Genomic DNA, 15,099 nt, shown 5'->3' with positions numbered 1-15,099 from the left:
ACGATAGCGTATTTACTGCTTTGTTGAAACTAAAAATGATAGGTTGATTTTGAATTACGGCTGTTGTGTATAAGTGTAGAGAACACCTTCCAAACTGAACCCAAATATGAAGACACACTTGGAAGAAATTGACAATTTTTGTACCCATAAGCCCCTTAATCTAAACGTATCCTCGCCATACACCCAAGGCGCCCCAGGCTGCTAGAACACCTCAGTGTTACAATTTGATGAATGTCCTAGCAACGCTTGGATTTACATTCAACACAAATGCAGTCACGTTAACAATGGCATTGACTCGCGCAAAAAAACTTAAAAAATATTCCCTTTGTTATTAATCACCAAGAAATATCACTATTTTTGTTGTTGTTCCTGAAGATAAGCTCAATTCAACTTATTTGCTACAAAGCAAACGACGAGTGTCGCAGTGAGACAGTTGCTGCAATTTCGTATACGAATCGATACTCATCCTGAAGAAAAATGTAAATCAAATAAAAGAGTATTACATGTGCTGATGTATCTTTTTCCTAGCGAAACCACACAATATGATTCACATATAACATAAAATATTTTCCCTTTGTGTGTGTGTAAATAACTACATGTGAATTAATATGTATCATGATAGCATTTATTGAATATATCAGATTACATTGATCGATCGCTATTATACGTACTGCCGGAAATGCTAGGAAAATGCTTTTTGCCCGTTGAAACAAGGTTGGATGTTACACAGACTGTTGCTATTGAAACATCAAGTATTTACAGATCTAAGCATTTCAGGCACAAGGAATCAAATTGACAAAATTCCACAGGTTTCACCAAAGTGATGAATGTCTAAGATATGTATTACTCCCTGACATAGCCACACTATTGTTCAAAGCGGCGTTTAATTCCTTCAATCACTCACTCACTCACTCACTGCAGGAATCAAAATCACAACTATATCAACCATATCTATAAAACTTACAAGGCTTAGTGATCTGCAAATATTGTCCTTTGATAAACGTTATTTTGGTTGTACAAGGACGTAGAACATATATAACAGCTATACCCTAGTGGACAAAGCATCGAGTGCACAAGGCTGTACTTCCCCCGGAAAACGTATGCCATAATGTCATTCAAACAATTTGATAAGCAGTTGTAGTTGTTATTTCATACATACATTAACATCAGATGCTATGGGCACATACAAGAGGCGTTCACGTACATATAACGAACAACCTGGTATATTTCTGTCCAGCATTAGTAACTGGGTATAATGTCTTGCTGTTATAATGTCAGTCATAAATTTATCGCGGTATGTTAGCTTGGTATGGGAGAAACGTGACGTGGCGTAACGCAGGTGAAACTAAACGAACTTGGGTGTGGTGTTGTCAAACCGAAAATCATAATCAGGGCAAATTTTGGATTCGAATTCAAATAAGCATCAGGCACGACTGAAGGCTGAACCTTGTAGGATAAAATGCGAATGCCCAAATTATAGTCTACAATAAAACGGTAAAAAGCGAGACACCTTCAAAAGTGAGAAAATTAAATATCCCCAATGCTCAGTATTGAATCAGAATTGTATTCCTGATTGAGGGACATGATTTGCGTAAATAAGGCATGCATGAAATACTAACAGCTATCTTCTACGTACTTGTTCGTCCATGATATCGCAGAAGACTTATCATACTCTACAACATCATTTGAGGGCCACGAGATTATTATGAACGAAGTCAAAAAACAAAACCAATTTATTCTATGCATGCTTTAATTATCAAGAGATAAGTCGTTTACAAAGCAGTGATCAACTTTCATCAACGTTCCTTAACATAAATAGACATGAGTTATCAGAAAATACAAATTAACGAACGACGTACAATTCTGTATTCTGTTGCATATATATTCCGTTGCATATTTCAATACAGAAATACTAATTGTCACCAACGATTGTTAACTGTATGACCAATCTCAAGTTATATACCCGTTTAAGTTGTTTTATACAACTGTTTTATACGGAAGCGTAGTGGAGCCACGGTGAAATTTCTTTTGTCTAAGTATTTCCTACGTAGGACTTAATATCTTCTACGTAGGACTTACTATCTCCTACACAGGACTTACTATCTCTACGTAGGACTTACTATCTCCGTGGACTTGTGGTAGAGCGTCCGCCCGGAGAGCGGAATGTCCGGGGTTCGATCCCCGGCCGCATCATACAAAAAGACGTTAAAAGATGGTACTTGTTGTTACCCTTCCTGGCGCTCGGCAATAAGGGGCTAAAACAAGGGCTGGTCGGCTCGGAGTCAGTATACTGCGTCTGAGTACGGTATTCATGTTAAACTGCGGCATGGTATCTCAGTGCGCTAGCACTATAAATCGGCATCAGTCCGGACTAGTACAAGCAGCTACACATACACATACACGTGCATCACCCATCACCTCACTATATATCTCCTACGTAGGACTTCGTATAGCCTAGAATTACTATCTCCTACGTATAACAGATAGTAAGTCCTACGTAGGAGATACTTAGAAAATCACCGTGGCCCTATAATTGACCATAAATATAGTTATATTTCAAGGCGGGCGCCCATGATTGGTCTAACGTCTGTAAGAACTATAGGATACATGTAATCATTTTTTGCTAGGATGAGCGAAAGAAACAAAACTTGAGTTGTAGAACAGCGTAACATAAATTGGTGGCTGAACAGTGATTCATTAAAATAAAGTAGCTTGAGAAAATAAAATGTTGAAAATGTTAAAATATAATTGATATACCATGATAAAAACTATAAAAATATTATCATGGCTGCTTTGTAATTACATATATATTCATTATATTATGCATATTTTAGCTATGACAGGCATAAAATATCTTATTGGAGAAATCATTTATTATTCGACAGGTAAAACTATCAAATTCTTCTCTAGGTCAAAGGCGAATTCAATGTAAGTTTAACAACATGGACAACAACACTGATTCCAAAACACAGCAACATACCATTTCAGTAAACAACATAACTTTGACTGAGATGCAACTTCAACTCGAAAAGCTTTTGATTTAATATGCTATTTGGATAGAGTCAAATAAATGAATACAGAATCCTCGGTAAAGGTTTCTAAAGTAGATTGAACACAAATGTACAGCATTTAGAATGTTACGTTCACGCCCAGAAGGAAGGTATTTCATTGAATTGGATCGGATGTATCTGCAATTATGTAAGTATCATGTCAGCCAACAGTAACCAGTTTACTGAATGTTTGTACAACAAACAATGTGTCATAATATCAACACATACAAAAATCCAAGTCTCATACCAATCAGTGTGCTCTTACATCGCGTGTAGCAATATTCCATCAATATCAGGGTACATTTGACATATAAACATACATAAGTCAAGCCGATATATAACACTGAGACTTTGAGTGAACATAATAAACAGATCTGTGGTGCCCGTCAAAAATCAGTTGGTGATGAAGAAGTTTGTAGACTGCACCTGGTGACTGGCTAGCTCGTACAGGAATCTGTAGTCCTCCTGAGTAAAAAAAAACGTGGATAATTATTTCGTCAAGAGAGTTTATATCCTATTAAATTCCACATTCCTATATAAATGCAGAAATGAGTGATGTGATTTATTGTAACACGTCAGTTAATATATATTTATATATTTCGTAAACCTATGACCGTGGCGGGTAATCCCGGCCCACCATGTCTGTCTAGGTTTGTAAGCACCATACTCGTTCTTGCTTGCCTTCGCCTGCGTATATGGCAGATGTAACATGTGGGGCAGGATGCGCTGACCTTTTCGTGTACATCTGGTGATAGGGATTTATAAACACCTGCTTAGAGTAAACATTTGATTCGCACAACGGAAGGGCTATGATCGGAGAGTTCTAATGATTGCGGAAATGGTATTGTCTCTTTTACTAGTATTTTCAAGAAAGTGATAAACGTCTGGGACATGTCTTTCCTTCCACAGCAAGGTGACACGCTGTGGTATATCTGAAATTGTTCAAAGCAGCGTTACACAGCTCCATCAGATCAGTGCCATCAACATGAAAGGTTGCTCACCTGCGAGGTTACAGGGTGTCCATTTCTACACTGTATCTCCCGGACAGTCAAGTAGATGTCCACTTCCTTGTCCAGTCTCAGGCTGGTCACCACATTGACTGCTGCGGCAAACAGGCTGCACTTCCTCGGATCGTCCCTAGTGTCGAAACAACGTATTCGACATCAACGCCCATAACATACGATGACCTAGTATGTAATACTTCTTGTACCGCGTAAGCCCACTGGTATAAGATTTTTGTTAAAGTGTGTCTGACATGGTCGTTGCTAATGAACCATTTCCCCTATGATATTAGCATCGAAAGACCGTGATCGCTTGTCAAACTCAATATGACTTCATACACTAAAGGTGTGAATGTGTTGATTGCCTTTGATGCAAGTACTGGATGATCCATTGACACTAGGGTATCATGAAGTCCTTTACACCTGCCGCCGCTGGAGCAAAGCTGTTTACTTGATAGAATAAGACCTACCGACACTGGAGTATAAGATGGTAAGTGAGAGAATAAGACCTACCGACACTAGAGTATAAGATGGTAAGAGAGGGAATAAGTCCTACCGACACTGGAATATAAGATGGTAACTGAGAGAATAACAACCACCGACACTTGAAAGTGACAGGGTGAATAATGATTATGACCTATCGACACGTGTATTAAATGGTGACTGAAGTACAAAGTGAGTGAGTTTTGTTTTACGCCACTTTTAGCAATATTCCAGCAATATCACGGCGGGGGACACCAGAAATGAGCTTCCCACATTGTACCCGTGTCAGGAATCGAACCCGGGTCATCGGCGTGACAAGCGAACTATGACCTACGGACACTGGAGTATAACGGTGTTACCGAGGGACTATGAACTACCGACACTGGAGTATAACGGTGTTACCGAGGAACTATGAACTACGGACACTGGAGTATAACGGTGCTACCGAGGGACTATGAACTACCGACACTGGAGTATAACGGTGTTACCGAGGGACTATGAACTACCGACACTCAAGTATAACGGTGTTACCGAGGGACTATGAACTACCGACACTGGAGTATAACGGTGTTACCGAGGGATTATGACCTACTGACATTGGAGTATAACGGTGTTACCGAGGGACTATGACCTACCGACACTGGAGTATAACGGTGTTACCGAGGGACTATGACCTACCGACACTGGAGTATAACGGTGTTACCGAGGGACTATGACCTACCGACACTGGAGTATAACCGTGTTGCCGAGGGACTATGACCTACCGACACTGGAGTATAACGGTGTTACCAAGGGACTATGACCTACCGACACTGGATTATACCGGTGTTACGGAGGGACTATGACCTACCGACACTCAAGTATAACGGTGTTACCGAGGGACTATGACCTACCGACACTGGAGTATAACGGTGTTAGCGAGGGACTATGACCTACGGACACTGAAGTATAACGGTGTTACCGAGGAACTATGACCTACCGACACTGGAGTATAATGGTGTTACCGAGGGACTATGAACTACCGACATTGGAGTATAACGGTGTTACCGAGGGACTATGAACTACCGACATTGGAGTATAACGGTGTTACCGAGGGACTATGACCTACCGGCACTGAAGTATAACGGTGTTACCGAGGAACTATGACCTACCGACACTGGAGTATAGCGGTGTTACCGAGGGACTATGAACTACCGACACTCGAGTATAACGGTGTTACCGAGGGACTATGACCTACCGACACAGGAGTATAACCGGGTGTCGCTCACTGATATGTTGACGTTCAGTCAAGAGCTCTATGAGCACCAGGAGACAGGCCTTGTCGAAGTAACGTTCTGAAGATGGGGAGTCGAGGTTGAAGATGGTTACAGACGTCACGCCCGATCCACTGTCCTGTAATATTTGAATCGAAATTGAATCATGAACTTATGACATAACATCCAATCGTTTCTGGTTTGAAATGGCTAAAAACGAAATTCCAATTCGACAGGCAATCATATCTCAGGAGGAATTGTGTTAATGAACTTTCCTTACCCAAAATGTTTGCATTGTCTCTGATTTCATGGTTAGCCTCTTCTCAGTTACCCTTTCAGAAACTGTTTCAATGGAGTTCAAGGCCACGTGAAACTCTCCTAATGTCAACGACGTTCCTACATCCTTTGGTATGGCATCAGAGGAATTCTAGAGAGACAGTTGGAATCAAATGCACAGGGAGATTAACGCATATGTTCATTGGCGCGAAACGTAGCTTTTAAACCTTATTTGACATAATCAATTATGATGATGAATAATATAGCCGGAATCGTACCATCAACTCTGCTATTTGAAGAGATTTCTTATGATTATGGACATGTTTTTGTCGCTTTTACTTGATTCAGGTTTAGAGCCATCAACATATTTTAGGTTTCCCATATATAACAAATACACAGCTAGAGTTGTATAGGGTGTAGGATGATGATAGGCAATAAGCCTACCCAAGACGTATAGTTACCTGGTTGATGGTGATGATGGTAGCAACATTGTTCCTGCATACTGTTTGCCAGATTTCTTCGGGAGAAGGTTCCTTAACAACTCCAATGTGAAGGAAGCCCTTCTTGCTGAAATACGACTGTGGATAAAAGCAAATACATGTTATACATTCATACAATTAGAACTATTTGTTTGATTTCGTTGTGTATTTACTTTATATATTATTGATTACCAAAATCCGTGATGATAAAAAATACATTGTTCAGAACATACCGGCAGGGATGATATGTTGAAATTAAACAGGTCATCACCTAAAAAAGCATGGTCATGTTATTTTCTAAAGACAAACAAGGTAAAACAGCTTAAATGTTTGCGTACGAAGGGAATGAAAACACAATGAAAATAGACAATTTGTCTTTATGAAATTCGACACAAGGTACACGTTTAGGTTCAATTTCTACATGAGTACATTAACATTCCGTCAGCTGCTATTTTGGATTTAAATGAGCTGACATGGTAGTCATATATACGTTAACCAAGTCAATATTTTGTAAACGGCTTGATAATTAAGGCGCAGTGCGTGATTTGTTGTACCATCTGTGTGTGAAATATCGGGCTTTGCTCCAGCCTTCTGGTATCCCTGGAGCGACATCATCACTTCCAAATTCTAGAAAGAATCCAATATTTCCATTTAGGATACATTCAAATATGCGTAAAACTCAGGTGCTTTGATGGAATAACTTTAGATTACTAATCATGTTCTTCCCTTAATACTTCGCTCATACTTTAAACCTGTTTCTCAACATTAAGCGAGAACAACGGTATACGTGCACCTTTATCCCACCATTGACCCAGTATCACCTGATATTCTTCCTGGATTTCAATGTTGTCTGGACCCAACATAGAGGGGAGTTCACTGGCCATCACCGGTGTTTCCCTGCAGAAGAGTGCCTCAAGAACAGCCCAGTGGAGGAATTTATACTGTCCCTGGAATAAAGGCCGACAGACATCCACAACCCATTGCACACAATATAGAACCGATGATTTATGTTTGTATGTTTGCATATACGACAATGTAGTTAACATAGTTCATGTCTGGAGATTTCTAATCGTGTCTACCACACCTGTGTCTGGACCATGTTCAGCCTCTGTTCTCTCATGCTGATGACGGTCATGAAGAAGTTCAATTTCTCCTCCACCAGCGCCTCATTCATCAGAATGTCAAGACCGATGTAGGTCCCTGTCCGACCGACTCCAGCACTAGTGGACAAACAGATATGTGCGTTAGTGCTATATATGTCTGCTACCGATACAGACCTCTTGTTGTCCAGTGGGTACGTTTGGTGAGACTTGGGCATTAAACAGGTCTTTTTGCACCAATGGCTTTTGTAGTCCATTTGGTTGATGTGCACAGTTGCATATCTCAGCTACTACATTCACTGATCCTTCTCTGAAATAATTCCTACTTATAACATCTGGCTTTCTTCTCAAATTTAGTTGTCAAATTATGAGGCCCTTCAGAGCAGCGAGAAGCCCAACTCCTTTTCAACTGACTTGGGTGATTGAGTTATACTTACAAGACTTTGCCAGGTATTGTGATGTATCTATCACTTTAAAACCTATTTAATTGGTTTCAGGAAATGGAAAGAACGACATGTGTCATAACATATGATGTTCAGGCGTGAAATCTTTCTATGGTTCAGTCCAGAGAGTCGCAGATAGTGAATGATACGTTTGATCGGTATAAAGATTCCGGTAGTTCGATATATAAGCCCAACCTGAATAACAAATACAATACAGTCGTACCTGCAGTGTACAATTATTGGTCCAGCTTGTCCGTCATTTGGCTGACTGCGTGTCCTGGCGTGTCTCCAGAAACTGACGAGAGAGGGCGCTGTAGGAACTCCATGGTCTGGCCACGAGGTGAAGTGATACTGGGTCACCTCACGTCGAGTGTCGTCCTGAAAACATGTCATTCAAGAAACTGAATAAAGACAGTTGGAGAGGTACCACAATATCAGCAGCCCAATGCATGTGTAATGTTAGTCCCTTATACATATCGAACATCTATGGATAGCTATATGTAGACATTTGGACTTTGGTAAAGCGCTCTGACTACCACACGTACTTTGCGGTGATGCAGCGAGAAGATCCGGACGGTGTAGTAAGCACGTTGAATGGCCTTCTCCTGTGTCACGTTGATGTTACCATAACGCCCGTTTTCTCCCTTTGGTAACCAATACATGTGGCACTTGTGCTGAAAACATTGTCACACTTTAGTCAAAGATATCCCATTGCACTCAGTAATATATTACTATAGACTGCTTTATTCAAATATAAGATATCAAAGCACAGTGTATGAAACTTAACTTGATCAAAATTGCTTATGTTACGACTGTACTTTGTCGATGGACTGCTTGATACAAATATAAGATATCAAAGCACAGTGTAGAAATCTGAACTTGATCAAAATTGCTTATGTTACGAATGTACTTTGTCGATGGACAAAGTATATCTGATAATCGTTTTCCACGTGACGGATACAAGAGTATTGTTTATTGTCTTTTCCTCGAACAAAAACCCAGCGATCTTTAAGGTGAGCATTTTATCCACCCACCACGCCTTGTTCCAATAGATTGGTGACCATGACGATCTCACGGGATCCTTCCTGCCAGACCATGCGCCAAAAGTCCACGACTGTCTGGTTCATAGGACCTGTGGATAATTATGGTTGAGTTTAGTTCTATTCCGCTTTCAGCAACATGCCAGCAATCACATGGTGGAGGACACCAGAAATTGTCCTCACAGATTGTATCCATGTGGGGAATCGAAATCTTGCCTTTGACGTGACCACAGGGCTACCGCACCGCCCTTTTATCATTTTTAAGAAACCATTTATCTCAACAAAAGTTTTAGTGCAAAGAAATGATATTTCCGATGGCAATATCTTATGAGTGTCCGATTTGAGTTTAACAGCACCCGAACAGTATTTCAGTTTCAAGTGTGAGAGAAGCCTGAAGTAAATTAATGCAACTTTTGAAAAAAACACTAACATGGGTATGGTGCGAACAAAGGATATTAGTAAGGACGAATCTATTATTTGAACCCACGATGAAAAGTTTCTGAAACCCCTCGGTGATGCAAATCTGAACAGCGAATTGCGGCGCCTTAAACGATTCTGCCCCGTGTATCCCCTATGTACGTATGCATGTGTGAGGTTGCGGACATTTTGCAGTAGCTGAAACAACAAATAGGACAAGTAACGCGACCCCTAGAAATACCTACCTTGCGTAGATATGAATTTTCGCGGACTTTTAAAACCCTGAAAGAACAAATGTTTTATTCTACCAAATGATAGAAACTGACAAGGAGGTTGATTCGTATGTCGAACATTGACATATATATTAACATATTGTAAACCTGAATACATTATATAATATTTATGATGATTACTTTATATCGTTTAAAAGTTCGCGAGTGTGTTTTGGGATGGTAAACGTTCCTGTATTAAGAATAAACGTTGTAATTACAAAACCTTGGTGAGCTAAATACGCAGTGTTTATACCTCATACAGGACATTTACCATCCAAAAACACACAAGCGCGATAACCTCTTCATAATAAAATGTCATTCCTAAATTTTGTCGTCGAAAAACGTGTTCTCATCTCTCGCAGGCATTACCTAAACATTTCAAGTTTTCCTGGAATGCGCGCATTGAAATATATTACGCCAGAACGTCGATGATTTGTCGGTGGTCAGTGACAACAGTCAATATAGTTCCAACTGAAACCCTTTTTCGTTGATAGTAACTACGTATAGGACAAATAACAATTGTTTCTACTTGCCTTTCGAGTCAATCCATGGAGTCTGCCCTGCTATAATGTTAGGCAGTGCGTAGTCAGGTGTACACGCAGCGACAAATTGAAACATGGTGACAATTAGGACATATTTCGGCCAAATCCAACTTTTTAAATTAGGGGAATGGCCCCTAAGCCGCAGAGGCCTGTTCGAAAAGATACGGAAGCTGATCCCACAATGCGAGTGTCCTCGCTAAATTGTTTCGCAATTCATATCTCAAAGTTGCCGAAACTTCTAAAATGCCTCAGTCACGTCCCAGTTAGACACTGAATTTCCGTATCTCAGGCTATTGTTTTGGAAATGATAACAATTGTCCCAGCAGTTTCTCAAGATTCACGATGGTTATTTCTGACTCAATTGCTGATTGGCAAGGGCAAAACCATGTTCATATTTGCATCTTTATCTGTGTATGACCCCAACGAATGCCGTTTTTATCCGTTGGCTTTATGCTGCCGTGAAACATACCCATAATGATGCATATCTATATCTGTAAGATCGTTAACCTATCGCCCCTCTCTACCTACGTGAATGTAGGATGCGTTGATGTAATCAGCTCCACCTTCCTTCCGTAGAGGCACCAGTGAGTCGTCATCTGTTGACAGTACATGATAAAGATGCTATACTTCTGAGCATGGCAATTATTTAATTGTGACGCATCAACACATGTCATATATTCAGATGTATTGTACTACAGGTGCTTTAATAGAATGAAGAGACCTCAAACGAAGACTATGACAATAGCAACAGTACTTTCATAATAATAAGAAAACACTGCTAAACCATTGAACGATTCCGACTGTTTCATACACTTCTGTCCACGAGCCACTTTCAAATACTGATGATACCATGTGTTCGAGAAAAGGTTACGTATCCTGAACCTACGGTGACACCCGTCACATACACATACAAGGCAGGTGAATTGGATAACTGTCTCGTAGTATTGTATTATTTCTTAATTTCTTAATAAAAAATGTAAGAGAATCAAACTAGATATAAGCAATCATAATGCGATTTCTTGAGAACTTATAAATGAAGTGTTACATGGTAATATGTTATTGTAGCGGTTTTTGTTCATATTGTCCTCCCTTGTTGCCGTCTCGTATCTATGAGTGTTTCTTAGACCGGTCGGCATCATCTGAAAGTGAGCGGTATCATATCTGAAAACCCGTTTTTCAGCGTGAAAGCATACAAAAACAAGGCCGTATTCTTACATTTTGGGGCTGCTTAAAACAGCCTTCTGTTACGCTGCTTTCACTGTTCAGTTTCTATCAAGAAGCTATGGGTTCGTGTTTAAATATGTTTGCAATACCATATACTCTAATTGCTAAAAGAAAAAGAGCCTTTCAGTACATATTTATTATATACATCATTCCATATATCAGTTAAATAATGTATCTTAATCGTTAAGTTAGAATAAATCATATTGTGGAGCAGTGATTATCGTGACTTCGAGTCCCAAATTCTCCCGATAATGTTTCTATACGTCTAAAACCTTAATTACTTCGGACCTTCCTAGAACATCAAGATGGCATTCCGTGAAATAACTAAAATAACTGAAACTGTTCAAAGCAGCATTAAACAAACCTCTCTCACTGTAAGTTGTATATATTACTTCAGATTAATAGGAACAATCGGTATAACTATAACAGGTAAATTACTTACCTTGTACTCTGTACTGATAATAGAATCTAGCCTCTCTCTGATGTAGCTTGGGAGATATTTTACACCAACAACACTCGGGATATGGCTCTGGTAGGTTCCAGTAGTAGACGCAGGATATTCTTCCGGGTAAGCAGGAAGTTCCATACTTTGGAACTCATTAAGATTAAATACCGTGGAGTTCGGTTGGGTGACTTCATCGATCCCTATCGCTTGATTCCTGCCGGCCTCTGGATTCCGTGATTATCAAGCATTATGTAAACACACAAGTAACATTTCTTTGATAGGCATTTAGAAGCTGGAGTACTAAGTAAGGATAATAATATATGGATGAACAACTTCTTTTTTCAAATTAAGAGGCTCATCACTTGCTTGATAACGGTGTTAAAACCTACACAGAAACGTCGCTCTTAATTGTAATAAAGAAGTTGTTCATCCATAAATTCTTATCCCTACCTAATACAATTTACAACCAAAGTATACCAGCAGATGAGATACATCATATATAAAGCCGTGTCAATGTGCACATATTTATGAAAAGAGCAGTAAAAGATTATATATTTCCCAGAATTTAACGTCGATGATGTTAATATACCAAAACCATTATGTATGTTGTACTTATGTTTCTAGGTTTCACAGCACCCAATCCGCGTCCTTGGGTTTCTCGATCACTCACTCACTCACCATATATGAAACATTACTGGTTACCTTTTGTTTCTGCATCCTGGGGGTTATCTCTTTCCTTAAACTGCTTTCTGCAAAAGTAGTATGAATAGTTACACACACATATGTTCTCGCACGTGACATTAAATAACAGTTTAGATAAGACATCGTGACAATATGCGCAAGCTAAATCGAGGTCAATTTTACCTTAAATTGTCCATCGTGATAAAAACTGGAATGCACATTTACTGATTCCGGATTCCATCGATACCATATCAAATTGTCTTGGACATATGACAAAATAGAATATACAATAGACGTGTAGAGGTTTACCTGCAAACGACTGCCAGTACTATGATTATCAGCAGCAGCACGACCACTCCCACTATTGCTGCTATCAACGTCCCTGGAATTGACAGTGTTTTGAAGTAACTGGGCTTCGATTTCAGTATCAAACTATCTTCACATTAGTTCAAGTTGCTGAAGGGACAAAACTAAATGGAGAGCAGTACATACTTCATTATATGATTATATGATTTAGAAATTAACATGTTTGTTAATACGTATATCTCATGCTCACCAGCGTGTTGAAAATTTTCAATTGCTCATATCTAACACTCGAAGTGGATATGTGTCTACATTGTACATGCAGATGCATACCCGAGTTGAAATGTTTTCTCCTTATATATTACATCCTTGTTATTATAGATCGCTACACTAATGCATGCAAGTGGAAGGTTTCCTACGTTCCTATACATTTGATGTAACAGGAACGTTAAGTTACTGTTTGTTTGTCATTCTAGAAGTTGGTGAGAAAGAAGGAAAACGTACAACTTTAAGGATAATAACTTTATTGCATATAGCGACGTTTTGATGTAGATTCTTACACCGTAATCAAGCTTGAGTGACAGCAACCAAGTGATGAGAGGTATATATGCATGATATGTCGTGATAAGCAGCAGATTTACATTGGCAACAACAGGTAATAGATAACAAGTAATACAATTTAGGATAATACCGACATTGAAATACCATAGAAATACAAAACTTCAACCCCAGAGAACAGTCTGAATCATCTGCCTTCACAGATTCCATCTTGCGTAAAAGGTAAAACAGTTCTGACATTAACTCGAACGTCAATTGTAATTCATATATTTTAATATAGATAAATATAAGTTTTATGATTATTATCTTTGGCAGTCATATACCCTTATCTCCCAGTGACAAACCAAACGCTTGTAAAGAAGAACGTGCAGGCGAACATGCAGAACATGCGCATTTCTGGTATAGATTAAAGGGCAAGTCTATATCTGATTTGTACAGTTATTGTACATTAAGAGATTTCAAGTCTAGGTAACAATTATTTGAAAATCAATAACCTGAAATTAAGAAGGAAATATGCAAAAATTTCAGGATTTTGTTTTGTGAAAAGCACAAAAAGTCAGAAATTTGTAACTAGTCTTTAAAGGTTTCTCGTTCTTGGGAAGCACTTGCTGTGGATATAAATTATGTGTTAGCTACTTGCAAGACAAGGTCTCAGAGAAACAAACATTGTCATTCTCACTTTTTCAAATGTGCATACGAAGTCAGCGCCTTGGACATTTTTGCTGAAGCGAATATATTTCATAGTTGCCGAGTGTATTCATTAGCTCTACCATAACACTTTAAAAGCTTAACAAGTGCACGATTTACCATAGTTCGAAGTGTTTTTGTTTAAGTTATTAGTGCACAACTTGATAGAAATAATAGCAATCGTCCACGTCACATTAAAACAAAACTAATTCATAATGCAGTCTACGGTTGAAATGACTCTCCATGACTGCTAATTTGACAACTTGAACACATAATATACAGCTAACGTTTTTGTCCAGGGCTGCAAATAGCTACAGCCAGCGCGACATATTCACACTGCTAGTTCTCAAGAACTCCAAACACTTGTATCACTTACTTGTATCTGCATGAGAAGGAGGTTGGTTGGTGGTTGGTTCAGCAGATGACGCCGCTGATGTCTCTGTTGGAATTGGTGAATCGACGATGCTTGTTGTTGGTGGGATCGTTGTTGTGGGCTTGGTCGTTGTTGTGGACGTGGTCGTTGATGTCGGTGTGGTCGTTGTTGTTTTCGGGGTCGTTGTTGTGGATACGTTTGTTGAAGTGGACATAATTGTGGATATTACTGTTGCTAGGGTGGATGGCATGGATGTTGTACTCTTATCTATGCTGGCCCCCGATACTGTACTCACTGTCGAGGATGCTATCAATGGGGTAGTCACGGATGTTGTAGACAATGCTGTGGATGTTGTTGGTGTGGAATTAGCTGCAGCGGTAGACATGTTAGAAGATGTTACTACCGACACAGTTAAGAAAAACAACTGAAATGTATCGTCTATGTCTATATGTAAGAACAGAACAACATGTCT

General features: G+C 39.4%; 1 protein-coding gene across 1 annotated transcript in view; it reads right to left on the bottom strand.

The window, feature by feature from the left end:
- The window catches only part of LOC139445167 (receptor-type tyrosine-protein phosphatase epsilon-like), a 187,023-nt gene extending 172,389 nt beyond the window's left edge, over positions 1-14,634 (bottom strand). Inside the window, exons 1-19 of the mRNA XM_071226287.1 lie at positions 14,631-14,634; positions 13,016-13,088; positions 12,728-12,774; positions 12,023-12,249; positions 11,402-11,495; positions 10,885-10,952; positions 9,788-9,824; positions 9,120-9,217; positions 8,631-8,759; positions 8,309-8,463; positions 7,627-7,762; positions 7,364-7,489; positions 7,097-7,169; positions 6,776-6,813; positions 6,525-6,641; positions 6,068-6,214; positions 5,772-5,926; positions 4,052-4,187; positions 2,412-3,515 (exon numbers count right to left, since the gene is read on the bottom strand). Of these exons, the coding sequence (XP_071082388.1) occupies positions 3,444-3,515; positions 4,052-4,187; positions 5,772-5,926; positions 6,068-6,214; positions 6,525-6,641; positions 6,776-6,813; positions 7,097-7,169; positions 7,364-7,489; positions 7,627-7,762; positions 8,309-8,463; positions 8,631-8,759; positions 9,120-9,217; positions 9,788-9,824; positions 10,885-10,952; positions 11,402-11,495; positions 12,023-12,166 (1,725 nt within the window). The 5' untranslated portion in view covers positions 12,167-12,249; positions 12,728-12,774; positions 13,016-13,088; positions 14,631-14,634 and the 3' untranslated portion in view covers positions 2,412-3,443. The remainder of the gene's footprint in view (positions 1-2,411; positions 3,516-4,051; positions 4,188-5,771; positions 5,927-6,067; positions 6,215-6,524; positions 6,642-6,775; positions 6,814-7,096; positions 7,170-7,363; positions 7,490-7,626; positions 7,763-8,308; positions 8,464-8,630; positions 8,760-9,119; positions 9,218-9,787; positions 9,825-10,884; positions 10,953-11,401; positions 11,496-12,022; positions 12,250-12,727; positions 12,775-13,015; positions 13,089-14,630) is intronic.
- Positions 14,635-15,099: the final 465 nt, after the last annotated feature.

This window comes from Haliotis cracherodii, unplaced genomic scaffold (genome assembly GCF_022045235.1).
Source record: "Haliotis cracherodii isolate W230 unplaced genomic scaffold, xgHalCrac1.p SCAF_6, whole genome shotgun sequence".
Classification (NCBI taxonomy): Eukaryota; Metazoa; Mollusca; class Gastropoda; order Lepetellida; family Haliotidae; genus Haliotis; species Haliotis cracherodii.
This window is presented reverse-complemented; position numbering and strand designations above follow the sequence as displayed.